The 21263-nt window shown below is 52.6% G+C and overlaps 1 protein-coding gene and 1 non-coding gene across 2 annotated transcripts in view; both read right to left on the reverse strand.

The window, feature by feature from the left end:
• CCT6A (chaperonin containing TCP1 subunit 6A) overlaps nt 1-21263 on the reverse strand; it is a 134243-nt gene that overhangs the window by 96072 nt on the left and 16908 nt on the right. The window contains exons 4-6 of the mRNA XM_075336329.1: nt 20973-21146; nt 20765-20868; nt 248-358 (exon numbers count right to left, since the gene is read on the reverse strand). Of these exons, the coding sequence (XP_075192444.1) occupies nt 248-358; nt 20765-20868; nt 20973-21146 (389 nt within the window). The remainder of the gene's footprint in view (nt 1-247; nt 359-20764; nt 20869-20972; nt 21147-21263) is intronic.
• LOC142292825 (small nucleolar RNA SNORA15) lies at nt 437-568 on the reverse strand. The gene has a single exon (XR_012750844.1). It is a non-coding gene; the product is annotated as a small nucleolar RNA SNORA15 (small nucleolar RNA).

Genomic DNA, 21263 nt, shown 5'->3' on the forward strand with positions numbered 1-21263 from the left:
TAGTGAACAACATTTTTAAATCTTCCATTTAAATTCAGTCTTGTCCATGAAGGGAAACTCAATGACGACTCTTATCTGGCAGACCATACCTTTGCCTCTAAGAGGAAATCTAAAGACACGTCAATAGGTGAAACAACCCTGGTAACAGAGGCCAGGCTGTCCTAAATTGTCAATATATTTTTTTTCCACACATATAATTTTCAATAGATCCTTGAAATTTAGGAAATCTAATTGCACACATACATACGTTTTCTCATACTCCAGGGACACATTACAGGTGAGAATATAAGCGTCCTCAACTCTCTTCCTCATGTCAGGATGACGAGCCCCATGATCAAGAACAAGTCCTCTTATTAACCTAGAAGAAATGAAAAAAACTCTCAGGAAGATAGAGGTAGAGGAAGAAATATCTGCATTAATAATCCCGTAATACTACAAGTGTTCACAATTGTGCTGAAGCGCTGCCAATAAAAATGGAACGCCAAATAGTAAAGCACACTTGTGGTTTACTATAGCATGGTGTCTGACTGCATAGCCTACCACAAAGCAATGCAGAATTCATCCATGCAGATGACCTATCAAAAGATGCAAACCCCATCCAAATGTAATTAAAAAGCACACTAGTAAATGTTTAATGAGATTGTCCCCTACTGATGACCTATCCTTAGGATAGGTCATCAATGTCATATCGACCGAGGTCCAACACCCGCTGATAAGCTGTTCTCCAGGCAGCAGGAAGTATTTCGTTTTGGAGCTACTCAGTCTCCGGAGGATAGTGGCCACGGCCGGGTACTGCACATTCGCCTCCCATTCTAATCAATAGGAGGTGGATGTGCAGTACCCAGCCGCAGCCACTATCAGAAGACAGAAAAGCTCCGGAACTGAGCCCTTCCGGCCACGACTGCCACCGCCAGCACTGAGAACGGCTCAGAACAGCAGGGGTGCGGGTTGGTGAACCCCAGCCGATCTGACATTGATGACCTATCCTAAGGATGGGCCATCAATGTAAAAGTAGTGGACAACTCCTTTAAAGAGAATATCCAATGTGTTTTTTGTTTTATGGCATGGCTTAAGGCACTACCCCAGTGTTTTGTCCCCCCCAGAACTAGAATGGTGCTATAAATCTAAGGTCCATGCTCAGTCATATACTCATCCTCCTGTGTCTCCACCTTTATTCAGCATCACTCCGATCCTGTGGCGCCAACTTGTGCCCGTAACATCTGAAGTCAGACGTTACGTCACAAGTGCTCGATACACGTTTAAGAAGGGGCAAAAAGGTGTGCAAAACGAGGGATACACCTATATTACATACAAAAATATGTTGTATAAAACATATGCCTTGGGGAAAACACTCCTATATAGATTTTATATATATTTATTTTGCCTTTTGGGAAGGAGGTGTTAATTTGCCTCCTATAGGGTAAATTATGTTTATTGTGGCTATTGGCCTGTTTTAAAGGATTTTAAATGTGTGTTTTTGTGTCTTAAAATTAATAAGGACCTATTTTTGTATGTGATCTAGGTGTATCCCTCTTTTTGCACACCTTCTCGCCCCTTCTCTTAAACATGTATAATTGGGTGTGCCGAGGTGATCCCGCCTTTATTTCATTTATGGGTTTATTGGTTCCCATAGGTGGCGCCCTCCTACAGGTTGTTTCAAGTGCTCGATACACTTGAGGCTCTTATAGACTTGCACTGAAAAGAGACCTCCGGCGCGCTCCATGAAACACAGGAACTTCTGACAGGTCACAAGTCACCGGAGACTGACTGGATGCTATAACAAAAGAACACTGTGGCAGGGAAGTAGAAGACAGGGGGGTAGGGGAATTAACGAAGTAGAAGACAGGGGGGGTAGGGGAATTAACGCACCACTGCAATGGTAAAAAGAAGGGAATTTTGTTACTTACCGTAAATTCCTTTTCTTCTAGCTCTTATTGGGAGACCCAGACGATTGGGGTATAGCTACTGCCCTCCGGAGGCCACACAAAGCACTACACTAAAAAGTGCAAGGCCCCTCCCCTTCTGGCTATACCCCCCCGTGGTATCACGGGTTCTCCAGTTTTAGTGCCAAAGCAAGAAGGAGGAAGCCAATAACTGGTTTAAACAAATTAACTCCGAATAACGTCGGAGAACTGAAAAACCGTTCAACATGAACAACATGTGTACCCGCAAACAACAAAAAAATCCCGAAGGACAACAGGGCGGGTGCTGGGTCTCCCAATAAGAGCTAGAAGAAAAGGAATTTACGGTAAGTAACAAAATTCCCTTCTTCAGCGCTCTATTGGGAGACCCAGACGATTGGGACGTCCAAAAGCTGTCCCTGGGTGGGTAAAGAGATACCTCATGTTAGAGCTGCAAAACAGCCCTCCCCTACGGGGATGTCACTGCCGCCTGCAGGACTCTTCTACCTAAGCTGGCATCCGCCGAAGCATAGGTATGCACCTGATAATGTTTGGTGAAAGTGTGCAGACTCGACCAGGTAGCTGCCTGGCACACCTGTTGAGCCGAAGCCTGGTGTCGCAAAGCCCAGGACGCACCCACAGCTCTGGTTGAGTGGGCTTTCAGCCCTGAAGGAACCGGAAGCCCAGCAGAACGGTAGGCTTCCAGAATTGGTTCTTTGATCCATCGAGCCAGGGTGGCTTTAGAAGCCTGCGACCCCTTGCGCTGGCCAGCGACAAGGACAAAAAGTGCATCTGAACGGCGGATAGGCGCCGTGCGAGAAATATAGATTCTGAGTGCTCTCACCAGATCTAGCAAACGTAAGTCTTTCTCATACCGGTGAACCGGCTGAGGACAAAAGGAAGGCAAGGATATATCCTGATTAAGATGAAACGAGGATACGACCTTAGGGAGAAACTCCGGAATGGGGCGCAGCACTACCTTGTCCTGGTGGAACACCAGGAAGGGAGCCTTGGATGACAGAGCTGCCAGCTCAGACACTCGCCTAAGCGATGTGATCGCAACAAGAAACGCCACTTTCTGTGACAGGCGAGAAAAGGAAACCTCCTTTAGAGGCTCGAAGGGCGGCTTTTGCAGAGCAACTAGTACTCTGTTCAGATCCCATGGATCTAACGGCCGCTTGTACGGGGGCACAATATGACAGACCCCCTGTAGAAACGTGCGCACCTTAGGAAGACGTGCTAGACGCTTCTGAAAAAACACAGATAGTGCCGAGACTTGCCCTTTAAGGGAGCTGAGCGACAAGCCCTTTTCCAACCCCGATTGCAGGAAGGAAAGAAAGGTGGGCAATGCAAATGGCCAAGGGGATACTCTCTGTGCAGAGCACCAGGATAAGAAAATCTTCCACGTTCTGTGGTAGATCTTAGCAGACGTTGACTTCCTAGCTTGTCTCATTGTGGCTACGACTCCTTGAGATAATCCTGCGGACGCTAGGATCCAGGACTCAATGGCCACACAGTCAGGTTCAGGGCCGCAGAATTCTGATGGAAAAACGGCCCTTGGGACAGTAAGTCTGGTCGGTCTGGCAGTGACCACGGTCGACCGACCGTGAGATGCCACAGATCCGGATACCACGATCTCCTCGGCCAGTCTGGGGCGACGAGTATGACGCGGCTGCAATCGGATCTGATCTTGCGTAACACTCTGGGCAAGAGTGCCAGAGGTGGGAAGACGTATGGGAGCCGGAACTGCGACCAATCTTGAACTAATGCGTCTGCCGCCAGAGCTCTTTGATCGCGCGACCTCGCCATGAATGCCGGGACCTTGTTGTTGTGCCGGGACGCCATTAGGTCGACGTCCGGCACTCCCCATCGGCGACAGATTTCCTGAAACACGTCCGGGTGAAGGGACCACTCCCCTGCGTCCATGCCCTGGCGACTGAGGAAGTCTGCTTCCCAATTTTCTACGCCTGGGATGTGAACCGCGGATATGGTGGATGCTGTGTCCTCCACCCACATTAGAATGCGCCGGACTTCTTGGAATGCTTGCCGACTGCGCGTCCCTCCTTGGTGGTTGATGTATGCCACCGCTGTGGAGTTGTCCGACTGGATTCGGATCTGCTTTCCTTCCAGCCACTGTTGGAAGGCCAGTAGGGCAAGATACACTGCCCTGATTTCCAGAACATTGATCTGAAGGGTGGACTCCTGCGGAGTCCACGTCCCCTGGGCCCTGTGGTGGAGAAACACTGCTCCCCACCCTGACAGACTCGCATCTGTCGTGACCACTGCCCAGGATGGGGGCAGGAAGGATCTTCCCTGAGACAATGAGGTGGGAAGGAGCCACCATTGTAGAGAGTCCTTGGCCGTCTGGGAAAGAGAGACTTTCCTGTCCAGGGACGTTGACTTCCCGTCCCACTGGCGGAGAATGTCCCATTGAAGTGGGCGCAGATGAAACTGCGCAAAGGGAACTGCTTCCATGGCTGCCACCATCTTCCCGAGGAAGTGCATGAGGCGCCGTAAGGGGTGCGACTGGCCTTGAAGGAGGGATTGCACCCCTGTCTGTAGGGACCGCTGCTTGTTCAGCGGAAGCTTCACTCTCGCTGCTCGAGTATGAAACTCCATGCCAAGATACGTTAGCGACTGTGACGGTGACAGATTCGACTTTGGAAAGTTGATGATCCATCCGAACGTCTGTAGAGTCTCCAGCGTAGCATGTAGACTGAGTTGGCATGCCTCTTGAGAGGGTGCCTTGACAAGTAGATCGTCTAGGTAAGGGATCACCGAGTGTCCCTGAGAGTGCAAGACTGCTACCACCGCCGCCATGACCTTGGTGAAGACCCGGGGGGCTGTCGCCAGACCGAATGGCAGAGCTACGAACTGAAGATGGTCGTTTCCTATCACAAAACGTAGAAAACGTTGATGTTCTGTAGCAATTGGCACGTGGAGATAAGCATCTTTGATGTCTATTGAGGCAAGGAAGTCTCCTTGAGACATTGAGGCAACGACAGAGCGGAGGGTTTCCATCCGGAACCGTCTGGCGTGCACATGTTTGTTGAGCAGCTTTAGATCCAGAACAGGACGGAACGAGCCGTCCTTTTTTGGAACCACAAAGAGATTGGAGTAAAACCCTCGCCCTTGTTCCTGAGGCGGTACAGGAACCACTACTCCTTCCGCTCTTAGGGAGTCCACCGCCTGCAGCAGGGCATCTGCTCGGTCTGGATGTGGGGAGGTTCTGAAGAACCGAGCTGGAGGACGAGAACTGAACTCGATTCTGTACCCGCGAGACAAAATGTTTGTCATCCACCGGTCTTTGACCTGTGACATCCAAATGTCGGAAAAGCGGGAGAGCCTGCCCCCGACCGGAGATGCGGAGGGGGGGGGCTGGAAGTCATGAGGTAGCCGCTTTGGAAGCGGTTCCTCCATTTGCTTTCTTGGGGCGTGCGTGAGCCCGCCAGGAATCTGAGACTCTTTGCGTCCTCTGAGTCCCTTTGGACGAGGAGAATTGTGTCTTGCCCGAACCTCGAAAGGACTGAAACCTCTGCTGCCATTTTTTCTGCTGAGGTTTGCTTGATCTGGGCTGGGGTAAGGAAGAGTCTTTACCCTTGGACTGTTTAATGATGTCAGCCAATGGCTCGCCAAACAGTCTATCTCTAGATAAAGGCAAGCTGGTTAAACATTTTTTGGAACCAGCATCTGCTTTCCAGTCCTTTAACCACAAGGCTCTGCGCAAAACTACCGAATTGGCGGACGCCATTGAGGTGCGGCTGGTAGATTCTAGGAACGCATTGATAGCGTAAGACGCAAACGCAGACATCTGCGAGGTAAGGGACGCCACTTGCGGCACCGCTGGATGTATGATAGCATCCACTTTTGCTAAACCAGCTGAAATAGCTTGGAGTGCCCATACGGCTGCGAATGCTGGAGCAAACGACGCGCCGATAGCTTCATAGACAGATTTTAACCAAAGGTCCATCTGTCTGTCATTGGCATCCTTAAGTGAAGCGCCATCCTCCACTGCAACTATGGATCTAGCTGCAAGTTTGGAAATCGGGGGGTCTACTTTTGGACACTGGGTCCAGCGCTTGACCACATCAGGGGGGAAAGGAAAACGTGTATCCTTAGAACGTTTAGAGAAACGCCTTTCTGGATGAGCGTCGTGTTTCTGGATTGACTCTCTGAAGTCAGAGTGATCCAAGAAAGCACTCAATTTACGCTTGGGATAGAGGAAACGAAACTTCTCCTGCTCTGCAGCTGCCTCCTCTGCAGAAGGAGCTGGGGGAGAAATATCCAACAGTCTATTGATGGCTGAGATAAGCTCGTTTACCATGGCGTCCCCATCCGGGGTATCCAGATTGAGAGGGGTTCCAGGATAAGACTCCTGATCACTCTCTTCAGACGCATCACAGGGCGACTGATTGCGCTGAGACCCTGAGCAGTGTGATGACGTTGAGGGTCTTTCCCAGCGAGCTCGCTTAGGGTGGCTGGGGCTATCATCTGAGTCATAATACTCAGCCTGGGAAGCCGGGGACCCCCTTGCAGTCTGGATTAATTCCAACTGAGGGGGATTAGAGGACAGAGACCTCGCCGTGTCCATAGACTGAGCCCCAGTCATGGATTGCAAAGTTTCAAGGATTTTTGCCATAGTCACAGACATTCCATCAGCAAAAACTGCAAAGTCTGTCCCTGACACCGGGGCAGGACTTACAAGCGTCTCAGCCTGGGTCACTACCCCTCCGGACTCCGGCTGGCGAAGCAGCACCGGATCTGAGCATTGCACACAATGGGGGTCTTTGGAACCTGCTGGTAGAGCAGCCCCACATGCAGCACACGCAGTGTACACAGCCCTAGCCTTGGCAGCCTTGCGTTTTGTGGATGACATGTTGCTGCCTCCTCAGAGCGATCTGGGGTATCCAGCCAGGAAGCGACCTCACAGTGCAAGAAATAAATAAATATATATATCTGGTGACACAGTACACCAATACACACTGAGGCACTAGAGGGGCCAGCTGAAATGCCGCTTACCGCCCGCTTAAGAGCGGGTGTGTGGTCGCCAAAAGCCCCCTAGTCCAGGTCTCCCAGAGCCTTGCGTCCTTCCTCCAGCCAGACTGCATGTAATGGCTGCCGGCGTCCTGGGAGAGGAGGGGGGGCGGGCCCTGGGCGTACCTGACTAAGAGCGGGAAGCCTGCTTCCCTCTGTGCCTAGTGAGAGGGCTGGAGCATGTAAATCAGGCTCCAGCCCTCGTCGCTGCTGCGAAACAGCGTCTCTCCCCTACCCTGATTGACAGGGTGGGGGCGGGAACGAAGCGGAGCTAGGCCGCAAAAGCCGGGGACTGGATTTATAAACGCCGCCGCCGTAAAAGCGCGGTCGGCGTGTCCCCGGCGCACTACAAGTCACAGCAGCGCCGCCGGTCCAGTGGGGGTCGGCGCTGCGTTCCCACAACACAAAAGTCCCCCAGTAAACTGCAGGAACACCAACTCAATTGTTACGGTCCCCGGCGCACTACAACACCCAGCCAGCCCGGAGTGTGTCTGTGCCTGCCGGGGACACAGAGTACCTGTATGATGCAGGGCCATGTCCCTGATTGTACTCCTGCTCCGTATCCATCAGGTGCTATGGGTCTGTGGATGGAGCCCGGCGTCAGAGCTTAGAGGCCGGCAGGATCCCACTTCCACAGAGCCCTACAAGGGGATGTGGAAGGAAAACAGCATGTGGGGCTCCAGCCCCTGTACCAGCAATAGGTACCTCAAACTTACAACACCATCCACGGGTGAGAAGGGAGCATGCTGGGGGCCCTATATGGGCCCTCTTTTCTTCCATCCGAAATAGTCAGCAGCTACTGCTGACTAAAATCTGTGGAGCCATGCGTGGATGTCTGACCTCCTTCGCACAAAGCTTGAAAACTGGAGAACCCGTGATACCACGGGGGGGTATAGCCAGAAGGGGAGGGGCCTTGCACTTTTTAGTGTAGTGCTTTGTGTGGCCTCCGGAGGGCAGTAGCTATACCCCAATCGTCTGGGTCTCCCAATAGAGCGCTGAAGAAAGCACCATAAAAGAAACAGCTAGAGTGCGGCTTTAGAGGGAAACTGTCACCTTGCCAAACACCCTACTGAAAATGCAGCCACTACCAGGAGAAAGAAGGGAATTTTGTTTACTTACCGTAAATTCCTTTTCTTCTAGCTCCTATTGGGAGACCCAGACAATCGGGTGTATAGCTTCTGCCTCCGGAGGCCACACAAAGTATTACACTTTAAAAAGTGTAACCCCTCCCCTCTGCCTATACACCCTCCCGTGCATCACGGGCCCATCAGTTTTGGTGCCAAAGCAGGAAGGAGGAAACTTATAAATTGGTCTAAGGTAAATTCAATCCGAAGGATGTTCGGAGAACTGAAACCATGAACCAAAAGAACAATTCAACATGAACAACATGTGTACACAAAAGAACAAACAGCCCGAAGGGAACAGGGGCGGGTGCTGGGTCTCCCAATAGGAGCTAGAAGAAAAGGAATTTACGGTAAGTAAACAAAATTCCCTTCTTCTTTGTCGCTCCATTGGGAGACCCAGACAATTGAGACGTCCAAAAGCAGTCCCTGGGTGGGTAAAAGAATACCTCGATAAAAAGAGCCGAAAACGGCCCCCTCTTACAGGTGGGCAACTGCCGCCTGAAGGACTCGCCTACCTAGGCTGGCATCTGCCGAAGCATAGGCATGCACCTGATAGTGTTTCGTGAAAGTGTGCAGACTCGACCAGTTAGCCGCCTGACACACCTGCTGAGCCGTAGCCTGGTGCCGCAATGCCCAGGATGCACCTACGGCTCTGGTAGAATAGGCTTTCAGCCCTGAAGGAATCGGAAGCCCAGAAGAACGGTAGGCTTCAAGAATCGGTTCCTTGATCCACCGAGCCAAGGTTGACTTGGAAGCCTGCGACCCCTTACGCTGGCCAGCGACAAGGACAAAGACCGCATCAGAACGGCGCAGGGGCGCCGTGCGAGAAATGTAGAGCCGAAGTGCTCTCACCAGATCTAACAAGTGCAAATCCTTTTCACATTGGTGAACTGGATGAGGGCAAAAAGAAGGTAAGGAGATATCCTGATTGAGATGAAAAGGGGATACCACCTTAGGGAGAAATTCCGGGACCGGACGCAGAACCACCTTATCCTGGTGAAACACCAGGAAGGGGGCTTTGCATGACAGCGCTGTAAGCTCAGACACTCTCCGAAGTGATGTGACTGCCACTAGGAAGGCCACCTTCTGCGAAAGGCGTGATAGAGACATCCCGCATCGGCTCGAAAGATGGTTTCTGAAGAGCCGTTAGCACCCTGTTAAGGTCCCAGGGTTCCAGCGGACGCTTGTAAGGTGGGACTATGTGGCAAACTCCCTGCAGGAACGTGCGGACCTGCGGAAGCCTGGCTAGACGCTTTTGAAAAAACACGGAAAGCGCCGATACTTGTCCCTTGAGAGAGCCGAGAGACAAACCCTTGTCCATTCCGGATTGAAGGAAAGAAAGAAAAGTGGGTAAGGCAAACGGCCAGGGGGTAAAACCCTGATCAGCGCACCAGGATAAGAAGATCCTCCAAGCCCTGTGATAGATCTTGGCGGACGTTGGTTTCCTGGCCTGTCTCATGGTGGCAATGACATCTTGAGATAACCCTGAGGACGCTAGGAGCCAGGACTCAATGGCCACACAGTCAGGTTGAGGGCCGCAGAATTCAGATGGAAAAATGGCCCTTGAGACAGCAAGTCTGGTCGGTCTGGGAGTGCCCACGGTTGACCCACCGTGAGGTGCCACAGATCCGGGTACCACGACCTCCTCGGCCAGTCTGGAGCGACGAGGATGGCGCGGCGGCAGTCGGACCTGATCTTGCGTAACACTCTGGGCAGCAGTGCCAGAGGAGGAAATACATAAGGCAGTCGAAACTGCGACCAATCCTGAACTAATGCGTCCGCCGCCAGAGCTCTGTGATCTTGAGACCGTGCCATGAATGCCGGGACTTTGTTGTTGTGCCGAGACGCCATGAGGTCGATGTCCGGCGTTCCCCAGCAGCAACAGATCTCTTGAAACACGTCCGGGTGAAGAGACCATTCCCCTGCGTCCATACCCTGGCGACTGAGAGTCTGCTTCCCAGTTTTCTACGCCCGGGATGTGAACTGCGGAGATGGTGGAGGCTGTGGCTTCCGCCCACAGCAGAATCCGCCGAACTTCTTGGAAGGCTTGACGACTGCGTGTGCCGCCCTGGTGGTTGATGTACGCGACCGCCGTGGCGTTGTCCGACTGTATTCGGATCTGCCTGCCCTCCAGCCACCGATGGAACGCCTTTAGGGCTAGATACACTGCCCTTATCTCCAGAACATTGATCTGAAGGGAGGACTCTGTCGGAGTCCAGGTTCCCTGAGCCCTGTGGTGGAGGAAGACCGCTCCCCACCCTGACAGACTCGCGTCCGTCGTGACCACAGCCCAGGATGGGGGCAGAAAGGATTTTCCCTTCGACAAAGAAGTGGGAAGAAGCCACCACTGAAGAGAGGTTTTGGCTGCCAGTGAAAGAGAGACGTTCCTGTCTAGGGACGTCGACCTCCTGTCCCATTTGCGGAGAATGTCCCATTGAAGTGGACGCAGATGAAACTGCGCAAAGGGAACTGCCTCCATTGCTGCCACTATCTTCCCTAGAAAGTGCATGAGGCGCCTCAAGGGGTGTGACTGGGCCCGAAGGAGAGAGTGCACCCCTGTCTGCAGCGAACGCTGTTTGTCCAGCGGAAGCTTCACTATCGCTGAGAGGGTATGAAACTCCATCCCGAGGTAAGTCAGTGATTGGGTCGGTGTCAATTTTGACTTTGGGAAATTGATGATCCACCCGAACCTCTGGAGAGTCTCCAGAGCAATGGTCAGGCTGTGTTGACATGCCACCCGGGAGGGTGCCTTGACTAGAAGATCGTCTAAGTAAGGGATCACCGAGTGGCCCTGAGAGTGTAGGACCGCCACCACTGCTGCCATGACCTTGGTGAAGACCCGTGGGGCTGTCGCCAGGCCGAAAGGCAGTGCCACGAACTGAAGGTGTTCGTCCCCGATGGCGAAACGCAGGAAGCGTTGATGCTCTGGTGCAATCTGCACATGGAGATAAGCATCCCTGATGTCGATTGATGCTAGGAAGTCTCCTTGGGACATCGAGGCGATGACAGAGCGGAGAGATTCCATCCGGAACCGTCTGGTTCTCACGTGTCTGTTGAGCAGTTTGAGGTCCAGAACGGGACGGAATGATCCGTCCTTTTTTGGCACCACGAACAAGTTGGAGTAAAAACCGCGACCGCGTTCTTGAAGGGGAACGGGGATCACAACTCCTTCTGCCTTCAGAGTGTTCACCGCCTGAAAAAGTGCATCGGCTCGCTCGGGGGGCGGAGATGTTCTGAAGAAACGAGTCGGAGGACGAGAACTGAGCTCTATCCTGTAACCGTGAGACAGAATGTCTCTCACCCATCGGTCTTGGACATGTGGCCATCAGGCGTCGCAAAAGCGGGAGAGCCTGCCACCGACCGAGGATGCGGCTAGGGGAGGCCGAAAGTCATGAGGAGGCCGCCTTGGAGGCGGTTCCTCCGGCGGTCTTTGTAGGACGTGACTTAGACCGCCATGCAGAAGAGTTCCTCTGGCCCTTCTGTGACCTGTTGGACGTGGAGGAATGGGACCTGGCTGAGGGCCGAAAGGACCGAAACCTCGGTTGTATTTTTCGTTGCTGAGGTCTGTTTGGTTTGGACTGGGGTAAGGACGAGTCCTTTCCCTTGGATTGTTTAATAATTTCGTCCAATTGCTCGCCAAACAAACGGTCGCCAGAAAATGGCAAACCAGTTAAGAACTTCTTGGAAGCAGAGTCTGCCTTCCATTCGCGTAGCCACATGGCCCTGCGGACTGCCACCGAATTGGCGGACGCTACCGCTGTACGGCTCGCAGAGTCCAGGACGGCGTTCATGGCGTAGGACGAAAAGGCCGACGCCTGAGAAGTCAAAGACACAACCTGCGGAGCAGAGGTACGCGTGACCGCATTAATCTCAGACAGACAAGCTGAGATAGCTTGGAGTGGCCACACAGCTGCAAAGGCCGGAGCAAAAGACGCGCCTATGGCTTCATAGATGGATTTCATCAGGAGCTCTATTTGCCTGTCAGTGGCATCCTTGAGCGATGAGCCATCTGCCACTGATACTACGGATCTAGCCGCCAGTCTAGAGACTGGAGGATCCACCTTGGGACACTGAGCCCAACCCTTAACTACGTCAGGGGGGAAGGGGTAACGTGTGTCATTAAGGCGCTTAGTAAAGCGCTTGTCCGGAAATGCTCTGTGCTTCTGGACAGCATCTCTGAAGTTAGAGTGATCGAAAAACGCACTCCGTGTACGTTTGGGAAACCTAAACTGGTGCTTCTCCTGCTGCGAAGCCGACTCCTCTATAGGTGGAGTTGGGGGAGAAAGATCTAGCACCTGGTTGATGGACGCTATAAGGTCATTTACTATGGCGTCCCCTTCAGGTGTATCAAGATTGAGAGCAACGTCAGGATCAGAGCCCTGAGCTGCGACCTCCACTTCATCCTCCAGAGAGTCCTCATGCTGAGACCCCGAACAGCGTGATGAAGTCGGGGAAGGTTCCCAGCGAGCCCGCTTAGCCGGTCTGGGACTGCGGTCCGTGTCGGAGTCCTCACCGTGGGACCTGGGTGTCACCCCAGGAGCATTTCGCTGCACCGACCGAGAGGGGCCTGGGGGCGATGAACTCACAGTGCCCTGGGCCTGTGTTACCGATCTGGACTGCAAGGCTTCTAGTATCTTAGCAGACCATTTGTCCATAGACTGAGCCATGGACTGTGAAAGCGACTCAGAGAGTTTCTCAGCCAAAACTGCAAACTCTGTCCCTGCCACCTGGACAGTGGAAGCCGGCGGTTCTACCTGAGCCGAGGGTCCCACCAGTGCCCGAGGCTCCGGCTGAGTGAGTGCCACAGGGGCCGAGCATTGCACACAGTGAGGGTAGGTGGAACCTGCAGGTAACATAGCCGCACAAGAGGTACAGGTTGCAAAATAAGCCTGTGCCTTGGCACCCTTGCTCTTTGCGGACGACATGCTGTAGTCTCCTCTGAGAGTGATCACTGAGGGTATATAGCCAAAAGCAAAACAATGCGGCCAAACAGAGAAAATGTATACAAATATATATATATATATATATATATATACATATATATATATATACATACATACACACACTTCGGCACCCAAGGGGGGCCAGCACCGGGTAACCGGTGTGGCTTACCGACCGCCCAAAGCGGTTGTGTGTCCACCAGATTCCCTGCCTGGGCCTCCCAGAGCTGTAGAGCTCGTTCTGAAATCCTCTACCGACAGAAGTGATTGTAAATATGGCTGCCAGAGCTCTCAGGGGAGGAGGGAGCCGTGGGCGTGACTAATAAAGTGCGGGAATCTGGTGCCCCACAGTGCTCAGTGAGGGGGGAGGAGAACACCTAAGTATGCTCCAGCCCTCACTGCCGACGTCCAGTCGACCGTCCCGCCCTTACCCCTGACTGGCAGGCCCGGGGGCGGGAGTTATGGTACTAGGCCGCAGAAGCCGGGGACTAAATTTAATAACGCGGCCGGCGATCAGGCGCGGTCGGCGCGGTAGTCCCGGTTGTCACAGAAAAACAGCAGCCGCTGCAGCGTTGTAACACAGGCGCTCCATGCACCGTCCCCAAGGGGACACAGAGTACCTTTTAGATGCAGGGCCTGTCCCTGATGATACCCAGTCTCCTGTCCGTCAGATTCCCCCAGGGGCTGGGAAGGGAGCCCGGTCCCAGTGAAAGGTGACCGGTTAGGATCCCACTTCTCCCAGAGCCTCTAGGGGATGGGGAAGGAAAACGGCATGTGGCTCCAGCCTTTGTACCCGCAATGGGTACCTCAACCTTGACAGCACCGCCGACTTAGTGGGGTGAGAAGGGAGCATGCCGGGGGCCCCGTGAGGAGCCCTCTTTTCTTCCATCCGATACAATCAGCAGCTGCTGCTGACTAAAATGTGGAGCTTGCGTGAATGTGTGCCTCCTTCAACACAAAGCATAAAACTGATGGGCCCGTGATGCACGGGAGTGTGTATAGGCAGAGGGGAGGGGTTACACTTTTTAAAGTGTAATACTTTGTGTGGCCTCCGGAGGCAGAAGCTATACACCCAATTGTCTGGGTCTCCCAATGGAGCGACAAAGAAGAAGGGAATTTTGTTTACTTACCGTAAATTCCTTTTCTTCTAGCTCTAATTGGGAGACCCAGACAATTGGGTGTATAGCTACTGCCTCCGGAGGCCACACAAAGTATTACACTTAAAAGTGTAAGGCCCCTCCCCTACTGCCTATACACCCCCCGTGGGATCACGGGCTCCTCAGTTTTAGTGCAAAAGCAAGAAGGAGGAAAGCCAATAAACTGGTTTAAGCAAATTCAATCCGAAGGAATATCGGAGAACTGAAACCATTCAACATGAACAACATGTGTATACAAAAAAAAAAGGGGCGGGTGCTGGGTCTCCCAATTAGAGCTAGAAGAAAAGGAATTTACGGTAAGTAAACAAAATTCCCTTCTTCTTTGTCGCTCTATTGGGAGACCCAGACAATTGGGATGTCCAAAAGCAATCCCTGGGTGGGTAAAATAATACCTCGTGATAGGGCCATAAACACGGCCCTTTTTTACAGGTGGGCAATCGCCGCCTGAAGGACTTGTCTACCTAGGCTGGCGTCCGCCGAAGCATAGGTATGCACCTGATAATGTTTGGAAAAAGTGTGCAGACTCGACCAGGTAGCCGCCTGGCACACTTGCTGAGCCGTAGCCTGGTGCCGTAATGCCCAGGAGGCACCCACGGCTCTGGTAGAATGGGCCTTCAGCCCTGAGGGGACCGGAAGCCCCGCAGAACGGTAGGCTTCAAGAATTGGTTCCTTGATCCACCGAGCCAGGGTGGATTTGGAAGCTTGCGACCCTTTACGCTGGCCGGCGACAAGGACAAAGAGTGCATCCGCACGGCGCAGAGGTGCCGTGCGGGAAATGTAGATTCTGAGTGCTCTCACCAGATCCAACAAATGCAAATCCTTTTCACATTGATGAACTGGACGAGGACACAAAGAAGGTAAGGAGATATCCTGATTGAGATGAAAGGGGGATACCACCTTAGGAAGAAACTCCGGAATCGGGCGCAGAACCACCTTGTCCTGGTGAAACACCAGGAAGGGAGATTTGCATGACAGCGCTGCTAGCTCGGACACTCTCCGAAGAGACGTGACCGCTACTAGAAAGGCCACTTTCTGTGAAAGGCGAGACAGGGAAACATCCCTCAAAGGCTCGAAAGGCGGCTTCTGGAGAGCAATTAGAACCCTGTTCAGATCCCAGGGCTCTAACGGCCGCTTGTAAGGAGGGACGATATGACAAACCCCTTGCAGGAACGTGCGTACCTGAGGAAGTCGTGCTAGGCGCTTCTGAAAAAATACAGATAGCGCAGAGACTTGTCCCTTAAGGGAGCCGAGCGACAGACCTTTTTCCAACCCGGATTGCAGGAAGGAAAGAAAAATAGGCAAAGCAAATGGCCAGGGAGAAACTTCCTGAGCAGAGCACCAAGCTAAGAATATCTTCCACGTCCTGTGGTAGATCTTGGCAGAGGTTAGTTTCCTAGCCTGTTTCATGGTGGCAATGACCTCTTGAGATAATCCTGAAGACGCTAGGATCCAGGACTCAATGGCCACACAGTCAGGCTCAGGGCCGCAGAATTCTGATGGAAAAACGGCCCTTGAGACAGCAAGTCTGGCCGGTCTGGTATTGCCCACGGTTGGCCGACCGTGAGATGCCACAGATCCGGGTACCACGACCTCCTTGGCCAGTCTGGAGCGACGAGGATGGCGCGGCGGCAGTCGGACCTGATCTTGCGTAGCACTCTGGGCAACATCGCCAGAGGTGGGAACACATAAGGCAGCCGGAACTGCGACCAATCTTGAACTAAGGCGTCCGCCGCCAGAGCTCTGAGATCGTGAGACCGTGCCATGAAGGCCGGGACCTTGTTGTTGTGCCGGGACGCCATTAGGTCGACGTCCGGCCTCCCCCAGCGGCGACAAATTTCCTGAAACACGTCCGGGTGAAGAGACCATTCCCCTGCATCCATACCCTGGCGACTGAGGAAGTCTGCTTCCCAGTTTTCTACGCCCGGGATGTGAACTGCGGATATGGTGGATGCCGTGTCTTCCACCCACGTCAGAATCCGGCGGACTTCCTGGAAGGCTTGCCGACTGCGTGTCCCTCCTTGGTGGTTGATGTATGCCACCGCTGTGGAGTTGTCCGACTGAATTCGGATCTGCTTGCCTTCTAGCCACTGCTGGAAGGCTTGTAGGGCAAGATACACTGCTCTGATTTCCAGAACATTGATCTGAAGGGTGGACTCTTGCTGAGTCCACGTACCTTGAGCCCTGTGGTGGAGAAAAACTGCTCCCCACCCTGATAGACTCGCGTCCGTTGTGACCACCGCCCAGGATGGGGGTAGGAAAGACTTTCCTATCGACAATGAGGTGGGAAGAAGCCACCACTGAAGAGAATCCCTGGCTGCCTGAGAAAGGGAGACGTTCCTGTCCAGGGACGTCGACTTCCCGTCCCATTGGCGGAGAATGTCCCATTGTAGTGGACGCAGATGAAACTGCGCGAAAGGGACTGCCTCCATTGCTGCTACCATCTTCCCTAAGAAGTGCATGAGGCGTCTCAAGGGGTGCGACTGGCCCTGAAGGAGAGATTGCACCCCCGTCTGTAGTGAACGCTGTTTGTCCAGCGGAAGCATCACTATCGCTGAGAGAGTATGAAACTCCATGCCAAGGTATGTTATCGATTGGGTTGGGGTCAGATTTGACTTTGAAAAGTTGATGATCCACCCGAAACTCTGGAGAGTCTCCAGCGCAACGTTCAGGCTGTGTTGACATGCCTCTTGAGAGGGTGCCTTGACAAGTAGATCGTCCAAGTAAGGGATCACAGAGTGACCCTGAGAGTGCAGGACTGCTACTACTGCTGCCATGACCTTGGTGAAGACCCTTGGGGCTGTCGCCAGACCGAAAGGCAGGGCTACGAACTGAAGGTGTTCGTCTCCTATAACGAAGCGTAGAAAACGCTGGTGCTCTGGAGCAATCGGCACGTGGAGATAAGCATCTTTGATGTCTATTGATGCTAGGAAATCTCCTTGAGACATTGAGGCGATGACGGAGCGGAGGGATTCCATCCGGAACCGCCTGGTTTTCACATGCTTGTTGAGCAGTTTTAGGTCCAGAACAGGACGGAAAGACCCGTCCTTTTTTGGCACCACAAACAAATTGGAGTAAAAACCGTGACCTTGCTCCTGAAGAGGAACAGGGATCACCACTCCTTCTGCCTTTAAAGAGCACACCGCTTGCAGAAGAGCCTCGGCTCGGCCGGGAGGCGGAGAGGTTCTGAAGAATCGAGTTGGAGGACGAGAACTGAACTCTATCCTGTACCCGTGAGACAGAATGTCTCTCACCCAACGGTCTTGGACATGTGGCAGCCAAATGTCGCCAAAGCGGGAGAGCCTGCCACCGACCGAGGATGCGGAGAGAGGAGGCCGAGAGTCATGAAGAAGCCGCCTTGGTAGCGGTTCCTCCGGCTGCTTTCTTTGGGCGTGACTGAGCCCGCCAAGAATCTGAGCTCCTCTGATCCTTTTGGACGAGGAGAATTGGGACCTGCCCGAGCCTCGAAAGGACCGAAACCTCGACTGTCCCCTCCTCTGTTGGGGTTTATTTGGTCTGGGCTGAGGTAAGGATGAATCCTTACCCTTGGACTGTTTAATGATTTCATCCAATCTCTCACCAAACAGTCTGTCACCAGAAAATGGTAAACTGGTTAAGCACTTCTTGGAAGCAGAATCTGCCTTCCATTCCCTTAACCACAAGGCCCTGCGTAAAACTACGGAGTTGGCGGACGCCACTGCCGTACGGCTCGTAGAGTCCAGGACCGCATTAATAGCGTAAGACGCAAATGCAGACATTTGAGAAGTTAAGGACGCTACTTGCGGAACAGATGTACGTGTGACAGTGTCAATCTGCGCCAGACCAGCTGAAATAGCTTGGAGTGCCCATACAGCTGCGAATGCTGGAGCAAACGACGCGCCGATAGCCTCATAGATGGATTTCAACCAGAGCTCCATCTGTCTGTCAGTGGCATCTTTAAGTGAAGCCCCATCTTCCACTGCAACTATGGATCTAGCCGCAAGCCTGGAGATTGGGGGATCCACCTTTGGACACTGGGTCCAGCTCTTGACCACGTCCGGGGGAAAGGGATAACGTGTATCCTTAAGACGTTTGGAGAAACGCTTATCTGGATAAGCGTGGTGTTTCTGGACTGACTCTCTAAAGTCAGAGTGGTCCAGAAAAGTACTCAATTTACGCTTGGGATACCTGAAATGGAATTTCTCCTGCTGTGAAGCTGACTCCTCCACTGGAGGAGCTGGAGAAGAAATATCCAACATTTTATTAATGGACGCTATGAGATCATTCACTATTGCGTCCCCATCAGGTGTATCCAGATTGAGAGCGGTCTCAGGATCAGAATCCTGATCAGCTACCTCTGCCTCATCATACAGAGAGTCCTCCTGCTGGGACCCTGACCAGTGTGATGAAGTCGAGGGTCGCTCATAGCGAGCTCGCTTAGGCTGTCTGGGACTGTCGTCCGTGTCAGAGCCATCACCCCGGGATGCATGGGACCCCCCCGGAGCACGGATTTGTTCCAGATGAGGGGGGCCAGGGAGCATTGAATCAACAGTGCCCATGGTCTGAGTTACCGGTCTGGACTGCAAAGTCTCAAGGATTTTAGTCATAGTCACAGACAATTTATCAGCAAAAGCTGCAAACTCCGTCCCTGTCACCTGGACAGTGTTCACAGGTGGTTCTCCTTGGGCCACCTCTAGCAGAGACCCCGGCTGAGCAAGTGCTACAGGGGCCGAACATTGCACACAATGGGGGTCAGTGGCACCTGCCGGTAGAACAGCCTCACATGCGGTACAAGTAGCATAGAAAGCCTGTGTCTTGGCCCCCTTGCTTTTTGCGGACGACATGCTGTTGTCTAGCAATCTAGGAGGGTATATAGCCAAGAATAGCGACCGTACAAGGCAATGTATAGCATACAAGCATAAAGTACAAATGAACACTTCGGCACTAGTGGGGTCAGCACCCGAGGTGCCGCTTACCGCCCGCTCCAAGCGGGTGTGTGGTCGCCAGAATCCCGTGTCTGGGTCTCCCAGAGCTTGTCTCCCTTCTCCACTCAGACTGCAAACAGGAATGGCTGCCGGCGTCCTGTGAAGAGGGGCGGGCCGTGGGCGTGCCCCAGACAAAGTGCGGGAAACTGGCGTCCCACTGTGCCCAGTGAGGGGGGTTGGAGTATGCTAAGCAGACGTTTTGAACAGCGTCCCGCCCTTCCCCTGACTGGCAGGCCTGGGGGCGGGAACGAAACGGAACTAGGCCGCAAAAGCCGGGGAGTCGATTTATTAGCGCGGCCGTCGTATAAGCACGGCCAGCGCGGAAGTCCCCGGCGCACCACAAGTCCCAGCCGCGCCGCAGTGTAAAAAACCGCCAGCAGCGGCCGGCGCGGCAGTCCCTAATACATAAACTCACTCAGCAAAGCTGCAGTGAGTAATAGCACCAGCGCGCCGCGCTGCTGTCCCCGGCGCACTAACACACCCAGCAATGCTGCAGTGTGTGTGCGCGATTTGTACGGGGACACAGAGTACCTTAATGTAGCAGGGTCCTGTCCCTGACGATACTCAGCTCCATGTCCAGCAGATTCCCAGGGGCTGTGGACGGAGCACGGTCTCCTGTGCCTGGAGACCGATGGGATCCCACTTCACCCAGAGCCCTAAGGGGATGGTGAAGGAAAGCAGCATGTGGGCTCAAGCCTCCGTACCCGCAATGGGAACCTCAACCTTAACAAACACCGCCAACAAAAGTGGGGTGAGAAGGGAGCATGCTGGGGGCCCTAGTATGGGCCCTCTTTTCTTCCATCCGACAAAGTCAGCAGCTGCTGCTGACTAAACAGTGGAGCTATGCGTGGATGTTAGCCTCCTTCGCACAAAGCATGAAAACTGAGGAGCCCGTGATCCCACGGGGGGTGTATAGCAGAGGGGAGGGGCTTTACACTTTTAAGTGTAATACTTTGTGTGGCCTCCGGAGGCAGTAGCTATACACCCAATTGTCTGGGTCTCCCAATAGAGCGACAAAGAAAACTTAATTTCCTCCTAGAATATGATGACTGTCAGTAATAGGGAAAGTGCAGAGCATGGCTTCACTCCCTACGCTGTGAGCAGACCCAAACACTTTGATCGACAGGTAAAGTTAAATTTTGTTTTTCCAAATTAACAGGTTTCCTTTAAAAAACTGAGGCATACTAACCTTCCAGAATCCCCCAACGTGTCCGGCACAGGCCAACGCAGAGGTTTTCTCTGGCCGGAAAGCTGTCAATGCCCCATTCTGAAGTCACAGCACCGCTGCAGTCTAACTGCCTGCAGCGGTCTTGTGACTAAAAGAGCATGTTATCAGAGAAACGTCAAATTAAGTGCTAAAGTCACCAGACCGCTGCAGCCAATTCTAGGATGTGCAACTTCTGGAGCAGCCTTCCCTAGGTTAGTATTCCTTCCTTTGTTATTTTTAATCCGTCTATGCCATAGATATATTATTTTGCTTAAGGCCCTCCACATTTATTAATTGAACAAAAGAAAACAAAACTGGAGCATTTGAGTTGATGACAAACCTGTCGCCACCCCACAGAACAAACGTATAAACTACACTGGAGGAGACCTACCATATAATTAGGTACAGATTTCATAGTATATAATATTGCTACTACTTACGTGGTGTCACTTTCTGTCTTATGCTTCATTTCCATAATTTCCACCATGAACAAGTCAATAGGTTCATTGGGTTGTCTTATGGCCAAAACAGAGTCCACAACAGCCTGAAAAAGCAGAATCCGGTCAGGCAAGTTCTTACCAGACATTCACTCATACACAAGAAGAGACTGCAGGGGGTAAAGAACCAGAAAAGGCAGAATATAGTTACCTCTGTTAAAACATCCGCCAACCCAGCGTGTACTTTGGTGCGAAGCGAAGTCCTGGCCACATTAATAAGAGTTTCTCTGTCCATTTCTTTAGATACCTTCACCTCATCTAAGACTTTAAGTGCTTTTTCTTTGGCCGCTTCAAATCCTTCAGTGACAATTCTTGGGTGGAGACCCTTAAAGCACACATTCGATTAAAGGAAAGATTAATATCCAGAAAGTGTGTGGGTGTGTATACAGTATATAGCTACCTTCTGTATATCGCCTATCAAATCTTAAAGAAGCCCTCCATT

Source organism: Anomaloglossus baeobatrachus, chromosome 2 (genome assembly GCF_048569485.1).
Source record: "Anomaloglossus baeobatrachus isolate aAnoBae1 chromosome 2, aAnoBae1.hap1, whole genome shotgun sequence".
Lineage (NCBI taxonomy): Eukaryota > Metazoa > Chordata > Amphibia > Anura > Aromobatidae > Anomaloglossus > Anomaloglossus baeobatrachus.